The 18,764-nt window shown below is 33.5% G+C and overlaps 1 protein-coding gene across 6 annotated transcripts in view; it reads left to right on the forward strand.

Annotated features, from left to right (window-relative positions):
* The window catches only part of PTPRM (protein tyrosine phosphatase receptor type M), a 966,854-nt gene that overhangs the window by 537,744 nt on the left and 410,346 nt on the right, over window positions 1–18,764 (forward strand). For all 6 annotated transcript variants that reach the window (XM_051970436.1, XM_051970437.1, XM_051970431.1 and 3 more), the window contains exon 8: window positions 11,137–11,445. In XM_051970436.1, coding sequence (XP_051826396.1) covers window positions 11,137–11,445 — 309 coding nt within the window. The remainder of the gene's footprint in view (window positions 1–11,136; window positions 11,446–18,764) is intronic.

The raw sequence follows: 18,764 nt of genomic DNA on the forward strand, positions 1-18,764 counted from the left end.
TTTGGCATTAGATGAACCTTTAATGATGGGTAAAATGTAAAAGGAAATATGAAATTACTTGTAAAGGGAAGAACATGAACAAATGAGTAGAGCTGGGAAAGCATGAAGTATATTCAGGAGTCAGGGAATAACCCAATTGGAGTAAAATGGAGGCATCTGTTAGGAAGATAATGAGATTTTGTTACAGGAGGGCCTGGAACATCAAAATCAAGAATTTGGATTTTATGTCATGGAAGGCAGAACATCGTGGCAGATTTTTGAGTAAGAAAAATAGTATAAGCATAGCAATATTAGAACAATATTCATCAGAAATTGTAGTATTTGGGATAGTTTGAAGTCATGGAAGCTAATGACCTGACTATTGTAATAGATTCTGGTGATGAGGTCCATAACAATGTACTGATAACAGGAGTAGTAGGAATGGTGGTGGTAACAGCAGTAATAGTAGTAGTGTTAATAGTAGTAAAGGTGGTAGTTAATAGTAGTGGTGGTAGCAGTAGTAGTGGTGGTAGTAATGGTGGTAGTAGTAGAGGTAGTAGTAATAATAGTATTAGTGGTGTATGTGTGTGTGTGTGTGTATATAAACTATCTATACACTATAAATATAATGTAAGCTAGCATTTTTTTCTGGGAATGCAAAGATTTTTATTTTTTTTATTAAAATTGTTCATATTTTCATGAAAAATATATTTTTATTAAAGTTTTTTATTTACAAAATATAGGCATGGGTACTTTTCCATCACTGACCCTTGCAAAGCCTTTTGTTCCAAATTATCCTCTTCTTCCCCCCACTCCCTCCCCTAGATGGCAGGTAGTCTAATATATGTTAAATGTGTTAAAATATATGTTAAATCCAATATATGTATACATATTTATACAGTTATATTGCTAAACAAGAAAAATCGGATCAATAAGGAAAAAAACTGGGAAAGAAAACAAAATGCAAGTAAACTACTGCAGAAAGAGTGAGAATGCTATGTTGTGGAGCTAACATTTCTATAGTGCTTACTATGCATCAGACATACGAAGCATTTTACAAGTATTTTCTCATTTGATCTTCAGAACAATCTTAGGAAGTATTATAATGCTATTCTTATTCCCATTTTGCAGATAAGGATAATGGAGCATTTAGAGGTTAAGTGGCTTGTTCAGGGTCACACAGCTAGTAAGGTTAGAGAATGGGAGCTGAACCCAGTTTTCCTTTACTTCCAGGTTGACTCTCTTATCTACTTCTGGACATTACAAAGATAGAATTTAATAAGCCTTTGTGACTGAATAGATATGAAGGACTAGGTAGGGAAAAAGCCCATCTATAAAAAGATACACATAGTGCAAATAAACTCATGATATGATGCTGTCATGCTTTAAAAACAAACCAAAAAACAAACCTCTCTGCCACAAACAGGGCCATCTGTTAACTTTTTTTTTTTTTTTTTTTTTACACATTCATTGTCAAAGGGTTTTTCCTTTGCTGATGTGTCAGAACTAAATGAGTGGTGAATGTTAGAACCCTTCCTGGGATATCACTGTGATACTCCAAGAGAAAAAAAAACCAAAAAGAAGGGGGGACAAATGAGTAAGAATCAGGTAGGGGGCCCTGCAAGACTGTCAAGTTGGGCCCCCGAATTTCCAAGTTGAAAATTGTAATATCCATAGCTGGTGCCCTCTTACTGAGTCTCCCAGGAAGATATATTTCCAAGGTATACTGAACAGCCCCACAACTGTGTATTTAGAATGTTTTGTCTTCAGAGAGAAATGAAGAAACCAAAATAAATGTCATATTACTTTTCATGACATAGGTTTGAAATTATAAATATATCTAGGGCATTATGGGCTTCTCCTTAATAATCTGAGTATGGATTTTTTGTCTATGGATTTATCTAAGTTTATCTTGGATTTAATGACAATTATATTTTCAGTACCTGAAATTGTTTTGCTTTTGTGTATATACACAGAAATATTCTATGTCGTACAATGGGACAGCTATTAGGGCCCAGAAAAAGTAAAACTAAATTAACTTACAAGTCATATATCATTTTTCATATTCTATGATCTTTAACCCCTCACTATCTTTTCTTTGTATGTCTTTCCAGAGGTCAGTGTTTGGCCAGTAGCTAATATAGTCTTTATAGCTAAGGCGCATTATGGGAGCTAGCTGCTAGTGGCTGCTGGGGGTCTAATTCTGACCATCAGAATAGATTCCTTCCTGTGAGAGGATGATAATCATACAAGGAGACTGAGAGGCAGGTGCATTCTCTGACCTCTCTCCTCTTCCCTCTTGCCTGGATTTATCCCTTAGTAAAGGCTGATTTGCAATTCCTTCAAGTGTGTTATGATCCATAGCTATGTGCGTTTTTGTGGAACTGACCCTCCCCTTAATGGTACAGTCCCCTTTACAGGCTTTCCAGGTTTCACACTTAGGTACATGGATTCTTTTTTATTTCTGCCTTCACTACTTTTTATTTATAGGCACATATATATGTATGTAGAGTGCTCCAAAACTCTTAGTAAGCATTTATACCTATGTGTATTATGTAACTGTGCATCTATGTGTGTGAATGTATTGTGTTCTCCACTAAATAATCTGAGCCAGCTTAAGCCTCACTTGTTCATTATTTGGGCACTGATGACACAGTGAGTGTAAATAGCAATTGTTTCTGTTTTGGCCAGAAACTCTGAAAGTCTTCCCTCCCAAATTGGAGTGTGTGTGTGTGTGTGTGTGTGTGTGTGTGTGTGTGTGTGTGTGTATGTGTTTATTAAACTAGGTAAAAGAGGCCATTCTTTACCACGTTTCTTACCTAACCTTAATTACTGAATGGGAGTTGTCATGTCAAGCTGAGACTTGAGAAAACCTTTACTTTAAAAATGACCCACAGTATCCAGGGTCATCTCCAATCATCCTGATTTTTATCTTGCCTCTAGACTTAAATGGTTCTGGAAGAGTGAAGCAGGTGACTCTGTACAATCGCCTTCACTTAAATCCAATTCACTTGAAGTTATGGCATCACCTTCCTGATGTTGGTCCTTTTTGGGAAAAAAAAAAGGATGCACAACAATAATCTCCATTAGAATTTAAAATTCTTAAGAGCAGGAACTGTTTCATTATTTGTATCTGTGTCTCTGTTGCCTAGCACAGAGGCCTGTACTTAATATGTGATTAGTAAATATTTGATTGATGCATTTGATTTATATACTCTTACCCTTAGTGGTCATCAATATCCACCGATCTAATTACCCTTCTAGAGTAATGACTCCCAAATCTATTAAGAATATGATAATTTATAAGCCACAAAAGAAAATTAGTCTGATTATTTTATAGACATTATCTTGTTTTGTTTTTACTCTATCCTGAATCATCCAGGTTAATCATCTTCCTTGTTCCCCATGCCTGATTTTAAATTACTTTTGGTAGTTTCCAGAAAATATAATGTACTTTCAAAAGATAAAAGAAATACTTACTCCCCAGGAGATACACACACACACATGCGCGCGCACACACACACACACACACACACACACACACACAGAGCTATACAGAGACAGACAGAGATGGAGAGTTGAATAAGGAATACATATATGTGAGATTTTGAGAGTGGCAATAGGAAAATGAGAGTATCAACAAAAATAGGAACTCCAGTCAAGAACAAGATTTAGGGTGATGATGATGATGATGATGACTGATGAAGAAGAAGAAAAGATAGATAAATAGAGCATTTATTAAACCCATATTATATGCCAGACTATGTTAATATTGGAAAAATGAATTGGTTTGGAGTGTGTTAAGTATCTCCTGAAACATTTGGTCAGAGATCCTTAATAGGGCAATTATTCCTATTTCATGAGAATTCTCTTAAACAAAGTAAAACAGTAAAGTAAAATGAAAAAATATAGTGACCTCAATAGAAAGTACATGCAACATTTCATATCTGTATAAACCCCTCAGTGTCTATAAAAAATTAATAGAAATTTTTCTTTTCTCCCCATAGATCTATATCTATACCATCTATATCATCTTGATACCATCTATACTTGTATTTATATTAGGGGTATTTAAGGTACTCCAAGGGAGTGAAAGCTTGCTGAGTACTTTCCAAAGCTGTTCATCCATCTTTGTGGTCCACCTGACACCCAACTCCCATTACTCATGGTGTAGCATGAACGGCAGCTATGCCCTGGTAAACCTGCCTTTTTCAAATAGTTAAACCAGGTTGAAGGTGAGCAACAGTCCTCAAACCCTTTGGGCAGTTAGGGAAATGTCCAGCTCAAGCACGTAAAGACTTCCACTGGTGAAATGGACAGATGAGAACAATTTATGGAGCATTTAGAGCTTTGTCAGACATCAAAGATATCAAGATCATCCATTGCATTCTGGGCTGTTACCAGTCATTCTGACATTTTTAAGAGAGTGAAGCTAAAACTTTGGGCAACTCTGACTCTTTTAAATCCATTTAATGCACAAGTCAAGACATTGATGTCTTTGGTCCTCTTTGAAAATGAAGAGTAAAAACCAGCATCTGTGTATAGATGATACAGATATATATGTCTATCGTTCTTTCTATCTTAAATATTAGATTTTAATACTTCCTATGAAATTCTGCCCTTTCTGTTCTTACTGCTACCTGGATATTTTAGGGCTTCATTATAACATGTAAGAGAACTTACAATTTTTTTCCTTCATCTTTCCTCTTTTTTGTTAGAAATTAATTATCAACTGACACAAGCATTTCAAAATGGAAAGAAATTAATTGGTGAAAAAATTTTAAGTCCTTCATTCTGTCATCACCTGAAAAATTTAAAATGCCTTTTAACTGATAGAAGGATTGTTCTTCCTCTCACCCATGGCCATGATATCTGTCATTGCCAGATTATTTTTCCTGATACATTTTCTTTGATCACATTTTACTTACACATGCACTTAAAATCAGTAACACCTTGCTGCCCAGTGACAAGTGTGATTTCCTGATCACATCTGTCAAGGCCTAAGAGACAGCACATCTGCATTCTTATAACTTGTTTTTGCCCACATGTTTTCCTAGATGTCTGTTACTGTTCTCTATCCTATGTTCCTGTCTATTAAAATTCTAAACATCCTTCAATATCAGCTCTCGAAACCTCTATGAATCTTTCTCTGAACTCTTTTATCTTTTTTGAAGTTTTTTTCTTCTCTCTGTCTCTGTATGCATGTTTATGTGTCTGGATATAGCATTATATTTGTTTTTGTTCATGTGATAACCCCAGTATCACAGAAGCATAGATTGTTGGACCTGGAAAGTGCCTCATATTTTCTAGTAACCACTCTAGATTACCAACTTTTCTGTTTCTCCTAGGATGTTATGCAACAGCACTTAAATATTTAATGGGTTTTCCAAGTTAAGAGATAGTAATTTTTCCTAGAACTTATTTAGCTCTGAACCTCTTATCTGAGATTGTCCATAAGCTGTGGACTTAAGTTCTAGCCTTCCATGATGTCCAAAGTGTAGACCATTAATGTGTTTCATTTCACAGTATCAATAACTTACTGTTCAGCCATAGGTTATGCTGAGTTTTATGCTGAGTTACCTATAAAGTCTTGACCAGCTTTGAACAAGAATTTCAGATATGTGTGATGAATGTTGACTCTCATTTTCAATTCTCAGAGAAATTATTCTTCCTTTTTAATTTCTTTCTGTAATTTTTGCTTTCAGCTAGTAATAGTCATCAAGATAAATATTCAGTGCATAATACATATACTTAGTGATATATATATATATATGTATATGAATGATAATAATTAACATGATAATGACCTCTACTCATTCTGTATCATATCAGTCCTGTGGAACATGGTCATACCACAAATTGTGGAAAGCAGTAGATTTTATTTAACATAGGAAACCACTGATGTTTGGTGAAATAGCCTTCACATTACTGCCTGAGTTTTCAAATCACTTGGTATTTTTTTTATCCTGTCTAAAATTTTGATAAACACAAAAGATAAAAATAGATACATTGTTCCTTTTCTTGGATATCATTTGTTTAGTCTGAAAAAAAAAACTAATTACTTAAAACCAGTATGTATATTGATTTTATGAAAATTTATTACTTTACATTTATTTTTGTTTCCATAAAATTCATTGAGAACTATTGTTATTTTCACTGAGGAAATTATTTATAGGGCAGGTATTCTTAGAATATAGCAGTTCTTCATCACAGACTACTACATTGTATTCAAGGAGTTTGCAAATGGTGGAATGAATAAATGCCTAGAGGACATTTTTATTTAATGGTTAATAAACCTAAGCATTCTCAAATTTAATTTGAACTAAAAGGATTTTCCTTGAGGTGACTGTAGTAATATATAAAAACATTTTATGGGTCAAAAATGAGGAGGGCAACAACTCCATATAAAAAACTACTTTGAATCCTGGATTTTTTTTTTTTTTATCAGCAACAGCTATTTGAGTGGTTTACTGATTCACTGATAAGAAGAAAACTGTTGACAATAAGCATTATGGTTATTTCCCCCACATATGGATAGTTGTTATATTTTAATTATTTTTTTTGTTTCTGATGCTCTCATAAATACATGATTTATGTAAAAATGTTGAAATAACAACTAAATAACTCATATTTATAAAACACATTCAAAATTAAAAATACACAATACAAATCACAACAGCCTTCTGATATCTTTTATAGATGAGAAAACTAAAACTTTGTGGTTAGGTGACTTGCCTACAATCACATAAGTAATTTTTGATGTTCAATCATTTCATTTGTGTTGTTCTCTTCTTGATCCCATTTGAGGTTTTCTTGGCAAAAATATTCTCCAGCTCATTTGATGAAGAAACTGAGGCAAAGAGAGTTAAAGTGACTTGCTTAAGGTGACACAGTTAAGAAACAACTTCCTGATTCTAGTCCAGTGCTCTATCCACAGTACAACTTAGCTGTCCCCTCATATAAGTAATGTACATGTGTATATAAAATATATTTTATATAAGTATATACCACATATATATTTATTTTTATATTTGCATATGCATCTATGTGTATTATATACATATATTATTTTATCATTAATAGTAAAATTTGTTTATCTTTTATATAACACTTTAAGGCTTGAAAAACACTTTACAAAAAATATCTTATTTGATGCTCATAATAATGTTGGAGGTGGGTACTATTATTGTCCTCGTTTTATAAATGGGGAAACTGATGAAAATGGAGAGTAACAAAAAACAGTTTTATAACTGTGTATACCTTTTGATCCAGTGTGTCTTTAATTAGCCTGTATCCCAAAGAGATAATAAAAAGGGGAAGGGACCCATGTGTGCAAAAATGTTTTTAGCAGTCCTTTTAGTGGTGGCAAGGAACTGGAAACTGAGTGAATGTCCATCAGTTGGAGAATGGCTGAATAAATTATGGTATATGAATGTTATGGAATACTATCGTTCTATAAGAAAGATGAGCAGGGAGATTTCAGAGAGGCCTGGAAAGACTTACATGAATTGATGCTAAGTGAAATGAACAGAACCAAGAGAACATTGTACACAGCAACAAGAAGATTATATGATAATCAATTCTGATGAACTTGGCTCTTTTCACCAATGAGATGATTCAGGCCAGTTCCAATGGTCTTATGATGAAGAAAGCTATTTACACCTAGAAACAGGACTGTGGGGACTAAGTGTGTATCACAACATATTTATATATTTGTTGTTAATGATGTTTGCTTGTATTTTGTTTTCTTTCTCATTTTTCCCCTTTTGATGTGATTTTTTTGTGTGCAACATGGTAATTGTGGAAATATGCACAGAAGAATTGCACATGTTTAACATATATTAGATTACTTGCTATCTGGGGAGAAGGTGGGAGAAAGGAAGAGAGGGGAAATTTTTGAACATAAGTTTTTTAAAGAGTGAATGTTTAAAACTATCTATGAATGTGTTTTGAAAATAAAAAGCTTTATAAAAAAAGAAATAAAGAAAATAGAGGGTAAACAATTTGCCCAGGATTACAGCTATCAGGTGCCTAAGACTGGATTTTTATCTCAGATCTTCCTGATTCCAAATCCTGTACTCTATCCACTATGCCACTCACCTGTAATAAAAATTCACATTTGCACTGAAGTCTCTTGACTCCAAGATCAATTCTTGCCAGGAGTCTTCAGCAATATTGGCTGGTGGTAGCAACATAGCTCATACAATTTCTAGTTTTTGTTTCATATATTTTAATAGGCCTTTCTAGTCCATGAAGAGGGAGAAAAGAGAAACCTGATATCAGGAATTTTAGTTGTAATCTATGTTTTTTTGATTATCAATGACAGAATCCAAAAATTACAAGCAAATGTCTCTCACAGGTTCTGAAATTGAGTTTCTGAAAAAGCACTGTAGTTGTAATAGGAGGTAAAGTGTGAAGTTTCAGAGAAATGAGCTGTGAATTGAACCTGCAATGGAAATTGATCCTATCAGTCAGTTTCTGCCCTTATTCATGGAAAAAAACAGAACTGAACGTAGAAGAAACCAGGATCGCTGATTAAATGGGATGCTAAAGTGCCAGAGGCTAGAAACAGGGCTTGCTGGTCCCTTAGGTCAAACCTGCAACTGTCAACCTTCACTGCTTGATACGGGGCTCAAGCTGGCAGAAAGAGAGCAGAATGAAAGATGCTGCAGGCACCAGCGGGGGATTGGTAAGAACTACCTGACTAAGCTTCAGGCATGACAGACATGGCACTCCTTTGGGAAGTCATCCTACTTTCTTATCATGAGTCAGTGGGCCCGGATTGTCCCGGCTGGCCTCATGATTCATGCCAATGGGGCTTATCATAATAGCCCCAATAAGGAAGGGAGAAAATGTCAAGAGTATCCCAAGGGTGTGTGACAAAGCCTGTTCTAACAATCAGCCCCTAACTCTCATTCCCCTCTTTAAAAATATAGAAAAGAAAGGTGAAGGTTTTGAGAGGTTGGGGCAGAGAGGAGAAAGAAGCAAAGGGAAGATAGCAAATATTACACAATCAGTAACAGTTTGTTAGTTTCGGGAATATAATTTATTATTCTATTATCTAATCCCAAGAAATTTATTCGTTTTATATAAAATGGTAGTAATAATACACCAAATCTGGTTTGATGGTATTTGTCTTCTAGTTTGAAAAGCAATTAACATACTGAAATTACATATATTTGGTTATGAAACTGTCAGTCCCTACATTGTGATCACATCTCACATCAACACCCGTCAGAATCTATAGGGATCATCAATATCCCTTTCAAGAGCAAATGTCACTATGGAGTACCTGGTTGACTCTTAAGACACAGAGAGCAATAGAGCCCTTAGAAACAATGAAGATTAAGGTACTCTACTTATTAACTTAAGATGTAATTGTCATATATCCTTGCTAGATCAGAACTCGATTTTATGGAATGGCAGGGGGGAATCCTTTCAACCTTTAGGTCCTTTGTTTTAGGAGGCACTGAAAGGCATGTCAGATTTTCACTGAGTTATGGGATTTAAAATATAAATGTCATGTGCTGATAAGTGGTATTTATCTCTCCACTATGGTAAGAGAATGCAGCCTTCCAGTTTATTTTAGAAGCACTGTTGTGGTTTATTAGCCGTTTTCCTTTCTTATAGTTTTCTCCCTTGGTTATAAGAGAGCTATGAAAGGTAGAACTGTAGAGGTCAGTTTACAGCTGAGGAAGATTGCATGACTTTTTGCCATCATCCTCTTTAAGCAGGTTAGAATTAGGTGTTAATAGCTAATGAGAAGAGGTTTATAAATCAGAAAGCCTAAAGTGGTTTCCATTTGTCTCTGTTGATAACAATTAAAGGCCTGACCTCAAGGTAAGGCCTCATTTTGCCCTTAAAAAGATTTATTTTCCCCATTTATAATAATGCTTAGTTTAATTTTGTTTTGTTTTAGTTTAGTGATTTGTTTGTTTGTTTTTAGATTTAAATATATGATCTATTAAGAATAAAAACTAACAACTCTCAGAGGGAAAAAAAAAAGTTATCCTATTTAGATCCAGCAAAGCCTATGCTTTCACTATTGTTGAATTTCCAATTTCTAAAATATTCTCTAGGAGGAATTTCTACATTAAAAAAGCTGTTATAGTCATCTGAATTGGGAAAACAGTGGAGTGAAGAGGTGAGAAGAAGGATAGGATGAGAAATTCAGCAAAGATTGCCAAGAGGATTGAATTTAAATTTTTCTATTTTTAAAAAAAATTCTGGAGCTTCTTTTAAGTTTGTTTCTCTTTGTTTCTTTTTTTACCTAGACAAACATAAAATACTATAGGCTTCTTTATGCACTGGAAGATTATTTTCTATTGAATCTCTTAGTATTGCATGATTTGTTTAAACCAAAATCCAAAATATTTAGTTACATTATTACAAAGCAAGAATAATGGAAACCTCTGGAAAATGTTTAGCATAGTCTTTGTGAAGATACATTGATTATTAAGCAAAAGAGAGGAGGGATGCATATTAATTTGTTTATGAGGGATTTCTAGTGCATCAAAACTTTTCTAAATATTCAACTAGTGAAGCAGTCAATAAATAGATATTCTCTTTAATCATATAAAAGTTTCCAAACAAGAAAAAAATCCAGTATTATTCCTAAATATCTTTTTAAATATATTGCCTAATAGTAGTAATTTAAATATTACAAGTTAATTGAGCAGTCGTGAAGATCCCATGGAGATTATTACAGATTGGAGGATTTTGACTTGAGTTATATTTTTTAGCAGAGTCCCTGAGTTATGTAGTAACCAAGCATGCACTGCTTTTTAAAAAAATCTCTCCTATATATTCCTGTCCTTAAAATTATTTTCATGTATGTAATCTTTTCTTCAATTTTTTTGATGTAACTACTGTCTTTTCTTTCATCTTTTTACATTCTGTACATAATAGTGTTTTTCACAAAGTATCTTTGTCTTAAAAATATTTGTCAAATGAATGTAGTGAGTACTTTAAAATTATATTTTTAGTGAAGCTTAAAAATATTTGTCAAATGAATATAGTCAATTCCTGAGCTAATAGAGAATTATTTTCATTGGACCACTACCACATTCTCTGGTGAAAGGCACACTGTAAGTGCATAATGATACCAAAGAAATCCAAACTCATCTGATGCAATATTCTACAATTCTTTTTGTACAGATCCCATGCGTGGACCTAGAAAACTGGAAGTAGTAGAAATCAAATCTCGACAAATCACAATCCGTTGGGAACCATTTGGCTACAATGTCACTCGCTGCCATAGTTATAACCTTACTGTCCATTACTGTTACCAAGTGGGAGGACAAGAGCAAGTTCGAGAAGAAGTAAGCTGGGATACAGATAATTCACATCCACAGCACACAATCACTAACCTGTCACCTTACACCAACGTCAGTGTGAAACTCATCCTCATGAATCCAGAGGGACGAAAAGAAAGCCAAGAGCTTATTGTCCAGACAGATGAAGATCGTGAGTACTTTAAATTTATATTTTTAGTGAAGCTTAAAAAAAAATCTCTTTAAAAATACATTGCTCTAAAAATGAGAGCTGAAGCAGGATTTTTTTTTTTAGCTCCATGCCTATATTAAATGCCTGTGTGCTTCTGTATATTTAAGCACTAGAAAAGTTCTATAATGAGGAAATAGAGACTAGATCTGTGATTTCATTGGTCTAAATCAATGATGTCAAACTCATTACAAATGGGAGTCATTAAGTTATATATCAAGAGCTCAATGGGCCATATATTTACTTGAAAATGATATATTAAGATCATCTAGTTTATAGTGTATTTTATTTCTTTTGTTAATATTTCACAATGACATTTTGATCTGTCCTTGTATTTGAGACCTCTGATTTAGGGAACTCACAGGTAAGGAAACTGGCTTTATCAATGCAGATCTCTCTTCTGCAATTTGGGCATTTATTGCCAAAAGCACTGAGAGTATGTTTTTGCATAGGGTCCTGTGATCAGAAACTATCAAAGACTCAGGTCTCCTGATTCTGAAGGCAGCTGTCTATCTACTATATAATAAATTAAATTAAAACTAAAATTAAAATGGTGTTCAGGTAGCACAGTATATAAAAGTATTGGTCTGGAATCAGGAAGACCTGAGTTCAAATATGATCTCAGATAATTACTAGTTGTGTGACCATGGGCATGTCACATATTTGTCAAATTTGCCTCAGTTTCCTCATCTGTAAAATGAGCAGGAGAAGTAAAGGGCAAACTATTCCAGTAGCTTTGTCAATAAAATCCCAAATGGGGTCACAAAGAATTGAAAACAACTGAAATGATTGAACAGCAACAACAACAACAACAACAACAAAGATGAACTGACATTTTCCTCTTGAAAGACATCATGGTATAATGGTCAGAATCTTGTTTTGAATTCCATCTGTGACATTAAGTATTTGAGTGACGGATATGGATTAAATAAATCTCTTAGCAAGACCTTGTAATCTGCCCATCCCATTTTGTCAATAAGAACTTGAGATCTGGGTCAGTTATGTGACCAATCATGAGTGGCAGAGCTGCAATCTGAACTGTAGTCCTCCTATTCCAGATTCAGTGCACTTTTCAAACAATCTTTTAAAGAAATTAGTACCATGGAATAGGTTGTTGGTTGTAGTCAGAAGGCCAGAATTCAAATCCCAGTTCTGCTTTGTAGTAACCTCTGTTATATTGGACAAATTATTTAACTTTTCTGTGTCTCAGATTCCTCATCCAAAAAATGAAAACTTTTATCTAGCTAATCTAAGAAATACCCTACAGCTATAAATCTTGTAATACTGTGAATTATGAAGAACAAAGCAAAACGAAACTCAATTAAACTTCTTTTGGTGTTGTTATCTAATCACTTTTAGTTGGGTTCAACTGTTCATGATCTTTTCTGTTATTTTCTTGGCAAAGAAATTGGAATGGTTTGCTATTCTATTTCTAGCTCATTTTTCATATGAGGAAACCGAAATGAACAAGATTAAATGACTTGACCAGGGTGAGCCAGCTACTAAGTTTCTGGACTGGATTTGAACTTAGGTCTTCCTGATTCTAGTCTCTGTCCTCTTATCTACTGAACCACCTCTCTGCGTAGCAATTCTAAGTGGACAGAAGGAAGGAAGAAAAAGAGGGAGGAAGAGGAAGAAGGAGAGAGAGAAACAAGATAGGGGAGAGAGAGAGAGAGAAGAGAGAGGGAAGGAGGGAGGGAGGGAGGGATGAGGAGGAGGAGGAAAAGAAGAAAAGAAAAGAACGAAGGAACAAACAAAGGAGGAAGGAAAGAGGGAAAGAAGGAAATAAATAGACAAATTCATAACCTGTTTTCTAATATCTGTCTAAAATTTTAAAAAGCATGGCATAATGAAGGGTCCTGGACTTGATGTCAAGAGAAAGCAGTGCTTGAATTTGCTTGTAACATGTTAGTGGTATAACTCTGGGTGAGTCTTTTAATTAAACTTTCTGAATATTAGTTTTCTCATTCCTAAATTGGTGTATATGATAATATCTTCTTCCCAGAGTTGTTGGAAGATTGAATGAAATAAAGTATGGAATATATATCACAGACTCAAAGTCACTATGTGGCAAAAATATAGAACTTAGAGGTCATTACAATTTAAACAAATAAAGCTAACTGCTACTGAGACACATGTATATAATTGTGTCTATAGGATTCATTCATTCCTACACTTCTTCCTGAAAGAAAAGCTCATCTTATTAATGTACCAAAATTCTTCCTGAAATGTCATATGATTGTGAATAGCAGCAATTTATGAATTGTGAGGCACTTAACAGGCAGCGAAGCCATATATATTTATATATATAAGATATAAAAAGATCATAGCATGTTTAACAGCAACAAATTGTGGGCAAGAAGTGATAAAAAAAAATATGTCCTCAACAAGAGTAATATTACTGGAAGAAGCACCAAACTGGTTTTGTAACAATAAGAAAAAAAAAGTTAGTAGCCTGTGTACTACATGGCTATATCATATAATTTTAAGAACCCTAGAGATCATCTCTTAGCTATTGGATGAAAGATTTATGGGAGGTTTTTAGTAAGCATTCTATAGGATAAAAGTGGTTGGGTTACGATGTATACTTTTGGAAGAAAGTACATACTACATCAGTGAGATCATACATCTACTGAAAAAACTTGAAGATAATAAAATATGATACAAGAACACATGTTCATGTATATAATATATACACATGTATACATGGATTAATATTATATATATTAGCATATATATAAACACACTTGTATATGATGACCGAGTATTTAAAATCAGCCAGAGTCAGGAATTCAGGTTAAGGGAAAAATCTTCAATCTTTATTCTCAGTAGAGGTGAAGAAGGATTGCGATAGCAATATGGGCAGACAGGAAGCCAGCTAGCAGAGGGGGATCGGAGGTAAAGGGCTGTTGCAATAGCAGTGGGAGCAGCTGTGACAAGACGCCAGCCAGCAGTCTCTCTTTCCGCTTCCCTCTCTCCTCCCCCGCCTCCACCCACCAAAAACGTCATTTCATATACAACACATCAGTACTTGCACAAAGAGTGGGCAGGGGCCATTCTTTCTCCAAGCATATATATTAATAGAGTATGGTCCAATTACTATTTAGCCTCACATGCTTGGGACCTCAGTGCATCAACTCAAGCCTCAGCCCATTACATCTCCCGCTTTCTTTTGTTTTAGAACACAGGTGGTCATGCCATCCCTGACTCTTCAGGGAGGTCAGACTTGTATACATATATGAAATATATAAACCATTATTTCATTTTTACTGGTGTTTCTAATATTAATATTATCACTAATGATTAAATGTAATGTTTTTAAATAATTTTTGTTTTATTATACTAAACAAAGAAGTCTTAATTGTGGACTGCATTGTTGAATATGTGAGAGACTCAAAAAAACCTATGACTTTTTTTTTTCTGATAACATGATGATTTACTTAGAAAATCCTAGAGAATCAGCAAAAAACTGAGATAGCTAATAGTTTTAGCAGAGTTACAGGCTACAAAATAAATCCACAAAAATCAGTGACAGTTTTGTACAGCAATGACAAAATTCAGAAAGTCACATTTAAAATAACTACAAAATGAATAAAATATCTGGGAGTCATTCTATAAAAGTACATTTAAAACCTATATAGAAATAATTTTAAAGTGACTCCTTTGTTTCCCTATCTGTGAAATGAAACTCTGAAATTCTATTCTTAAGGTAACTGAATATGCAGGAAGTAAATTAACACAGCAATGAAATTACTGATTCTAGAAGATTTCAATTTATATTCTGTTATATTTACAGTTTTTTGTAAGTCAAGCTGGAACTGGAATTAATTTTGCTTGTTTTCTTATACTTCTTTTGCCCAAAGATAGATATGACATCCAGAGAAATTTTTCAGGACTTATTATAGATTACTGGTAATGTTTAATAACATAACCAATAAATGATATTTCACCATTTAAAAAGGAAGCCCAGTTTAAGTAGGAAAGAGATCTACAATTCACCTTTTTCTTTTGGATATATATAAAAAAAATTTTTCTTACCATGTTTCTAAAATCAATGGATTTTCCTAATGCAACCCAAAATCTTCTTAGATCAGCTTTAAAGCTTGATCTCTGAGACTCTAACATGACATGAGAGCTGATAGTTACTAGGGGAAGGAAAATTGACATTTTAGAGTCCTTTTATTTTTATTTTTTAATTTGGATTTGTGGTTTCATTTTGTAAATAACTTCTGGTGAGGGACTGTCCTCACATTGCAATGCCAAATGGTAACTTCTTTCAAACTAATATTTTTAGAGTTGCGTGCGATTCTGAGAAATTATATGGCTTACTTAAGGTCATACGTCTAAGAGGAGATTCTGAATCTATTTCTTTATTCATTATGTTATACTTATTCTCATATGAAATCATTATGGAATAAAACAAACAAATGTGTTAAGTATTTTATATAGACTATAAGTACAAAAAGGGTTCATTGTAAGTTAGAGTAGTTAGCAGAAGCTTCACAAAAGAATGGAAACTGGAGCAGAGCTTTGAAACATTGTTAGGATTTAAAGGGAAAAGAAGGAGAGAGCAGGCAATCCTTAAGGAGTGAAAAATAAGATAAGCTATGGAGGGAGAATAAGCATAAAAGTCTAGACATATGAAGCAGAATTAGTCCTCATCAGTAATTGGTACATTTTAGGAAGGACTTGAAAATAAAGTTGAAAAACTGGTGTAGAGCTAGACCATGGAAAGCTTTGAAGTTCTTAATTTGGGGTTTTATGAGATATTTAGTAGGCAGCCATTTATAGGTTATTGAGTTTGGAGGGGCACAACATGACACTAGTAGTCTAAAGAAGTTCATCCTGATAGCTAAATGTAAACTACATTTGAAAGGGAAATGACTAATCATGGACAAAAATTGGAGACTTTCACAGTAATTGAAATGATACTTCAAGTGACTAAAAACAATGAATCCAGAAGACGTGTTATTTTTTAGTTTCTTGCCAATTTGATTTGTTCCTTTTCTCTTTATTGATGTAAATATTTAGAGATAAATTTCCCATAAATTCTTGTGTTGTTTCCTTTCACTTATCTTAAATAAAATCATTAAGTGTTTCTATAATTTATTTTTAGACCATTCATTCTAGAGGATTATCATTTACGTTCTAATTAATTTTAATCTATGCTTCAAAAATCCTTTATTCAATGTAATTTTATTGAATTATGATCAGAAGATCAGATAAAAAGATTTATTTAATATTTTTGTTTTTCTGCATTTGTTTGTGAGGTTTTTATGTCCTAATGCATGGTCAGTTTTTGTAAAGGTCCCATGCACAGCTAAGTAATAGATATATTCCTTTTATTCCTATTCATTATTCTCCAGATTTATCCAAGAGCCATTGTGGGGAGAGGTGAGGGAGAGACACATCTTGGTGATTGTTTAGATAGAGAAGACAGAGGAGGATAGAAAATCCAAAAGTTTCTAACCTAAGAGATAAGAAGAATGTTGTCAACACTGATAAGAATTGTTTAATTAGGCATCAGAGTTGGTGTGTGTGTGTGGGGGGGGGGGGTGCTATAAACTGATCTTAGGTTTTCATGATTTTGAGTCTAATTCTCTATTTATTATGTCATGCTACATCTCTTTGTTGGCTGTTCCAAAAGTGTTTGTGTTATTTTAAGCTATTAAAACTTTAAACTGCACTAATTCTTTTGGACTTTCCTATATGTACTATATGTATATATTATACAATCTATATTTTCTATATGGATTTATATATTCTTATATCTATCTTCCATACACACACAAGCATACATGTACACACCTGTAGATATATCTATATCTATCTTTACCTGTGTGTGATATATACCCATACTGTATGTGTGTCATGCTTTCACAGCAGTGGGCAGGAAACTGAATCATACCAAGCAACAGATAATTCAAACTTCACTTTATTTGCAGTGAATTTATTTGAAGGAACAGGAAGATAGCAGCCTTCACTAACTCATATATAAGGATCCCTGTGGACACATATTGAATGAGAAAATAACAATTAGCATTATCTACATTATATTATTTCTTATTTATTTTGTTTAACATTTCACAATTACATTTTAATTTACATCTTTGACATCTGTACCATAGCACATCATATAATTTGTGAAATACTGCATTTTGTTTCAATTTTATACTAAAACAAAATTTTACTATCAGTTTGACTTTACCCCATAATCTAACATATTGAGGCTTCCCTTCCTTGACCTTCCTATTCAAAAAGCTTCAATGAATCCATGTGTTTCTAGGATGAAATAGAATAAGATAAAAACTCATATGTATATCATTTATGATTCTTCAAAATTTGGTTCAAGTCTCTTTTCCAGGATTTATTGTGCATTTCTGCCCTTTTCATGCTGTATTTCAGTCAAACTGAACTACTCCCCTTTTCCCATCTCCATACTTTGTCTGGAATGCCCTCATTCCTCACCATCACTGCTTAGAATCCTCAGATCTCACTTTCCCCATCCTCTATGAAACCTCTTCTCATATATTTCAACCTAGCATTGTTATGCTAGTACTTCAGCCCCATCCTAACTGTTACTTTAAATTTACTTTATTTATATCATGTTTTTATTTGTGTATATGTTGTTTTTTTCCCATAAAATAAAATATCTTTGAAGACAGAACTGTTTCATCTGTGTCTTTCTATCCCCAAAGTATCCAGGCATACCTAGTTTGCTATTTAGTTAAATGTTTGCTAGAATTAATCTCACTAGATGATTAACATAATAATGCTGAAACAGCTGAAGGTATATCAATGCTTTTTACATTAATGCAAATTTTTACTCTATTTTATTCATAGTTTTCCTAAGTAACTATGACCAAAAATTCATCATTCTCTTTCCAATGGGATGATAAGCCTCTCTGAACCTAGTTAGATTCTTTATATAGAATGAAAATGTGTGTGTGTGTGTGTGTATACATATAAATGTGTGTACATATATGTAAGTATATGCATGTGTGTGTATAGTCGGTAATCTTATGAAATCTGCCATAGCTTAAACTCTACTGGCATAGTCTTAGAAGTTGCTACAATACCATAATGAGGTATCAGAAGAGGAAAATTTTAATGTCATTATAAATTCTGTCATAAAAAGAGTTATATAATGTCCTTCAAAATAAACTACAAAATTATTTTTGGATTATCTGCTGGTTAGGATCATCTTGTCCTCAGAACTACTTTCCTTGGCTATGAAGCATTTATATAGGTAAACAAACATTTATTAAGTATTTATTATATTC

The sequence above is a fragment of the Antechinus flavipes genome, chromosome 1 (assembly GCF_016432865.1).
Source record: "Antechinus flavipes isolate AdamAnt ecotype Samford, QLD, Australia chromosome 1, AdamAnt_v2, whole genome shotgun sequence".
NCBI lineage: Eukaryota > Metazoa > Chordata > Mammalia > Dasyuromorphia > Dasyuridae > Antechinus > Antechinus flavipes.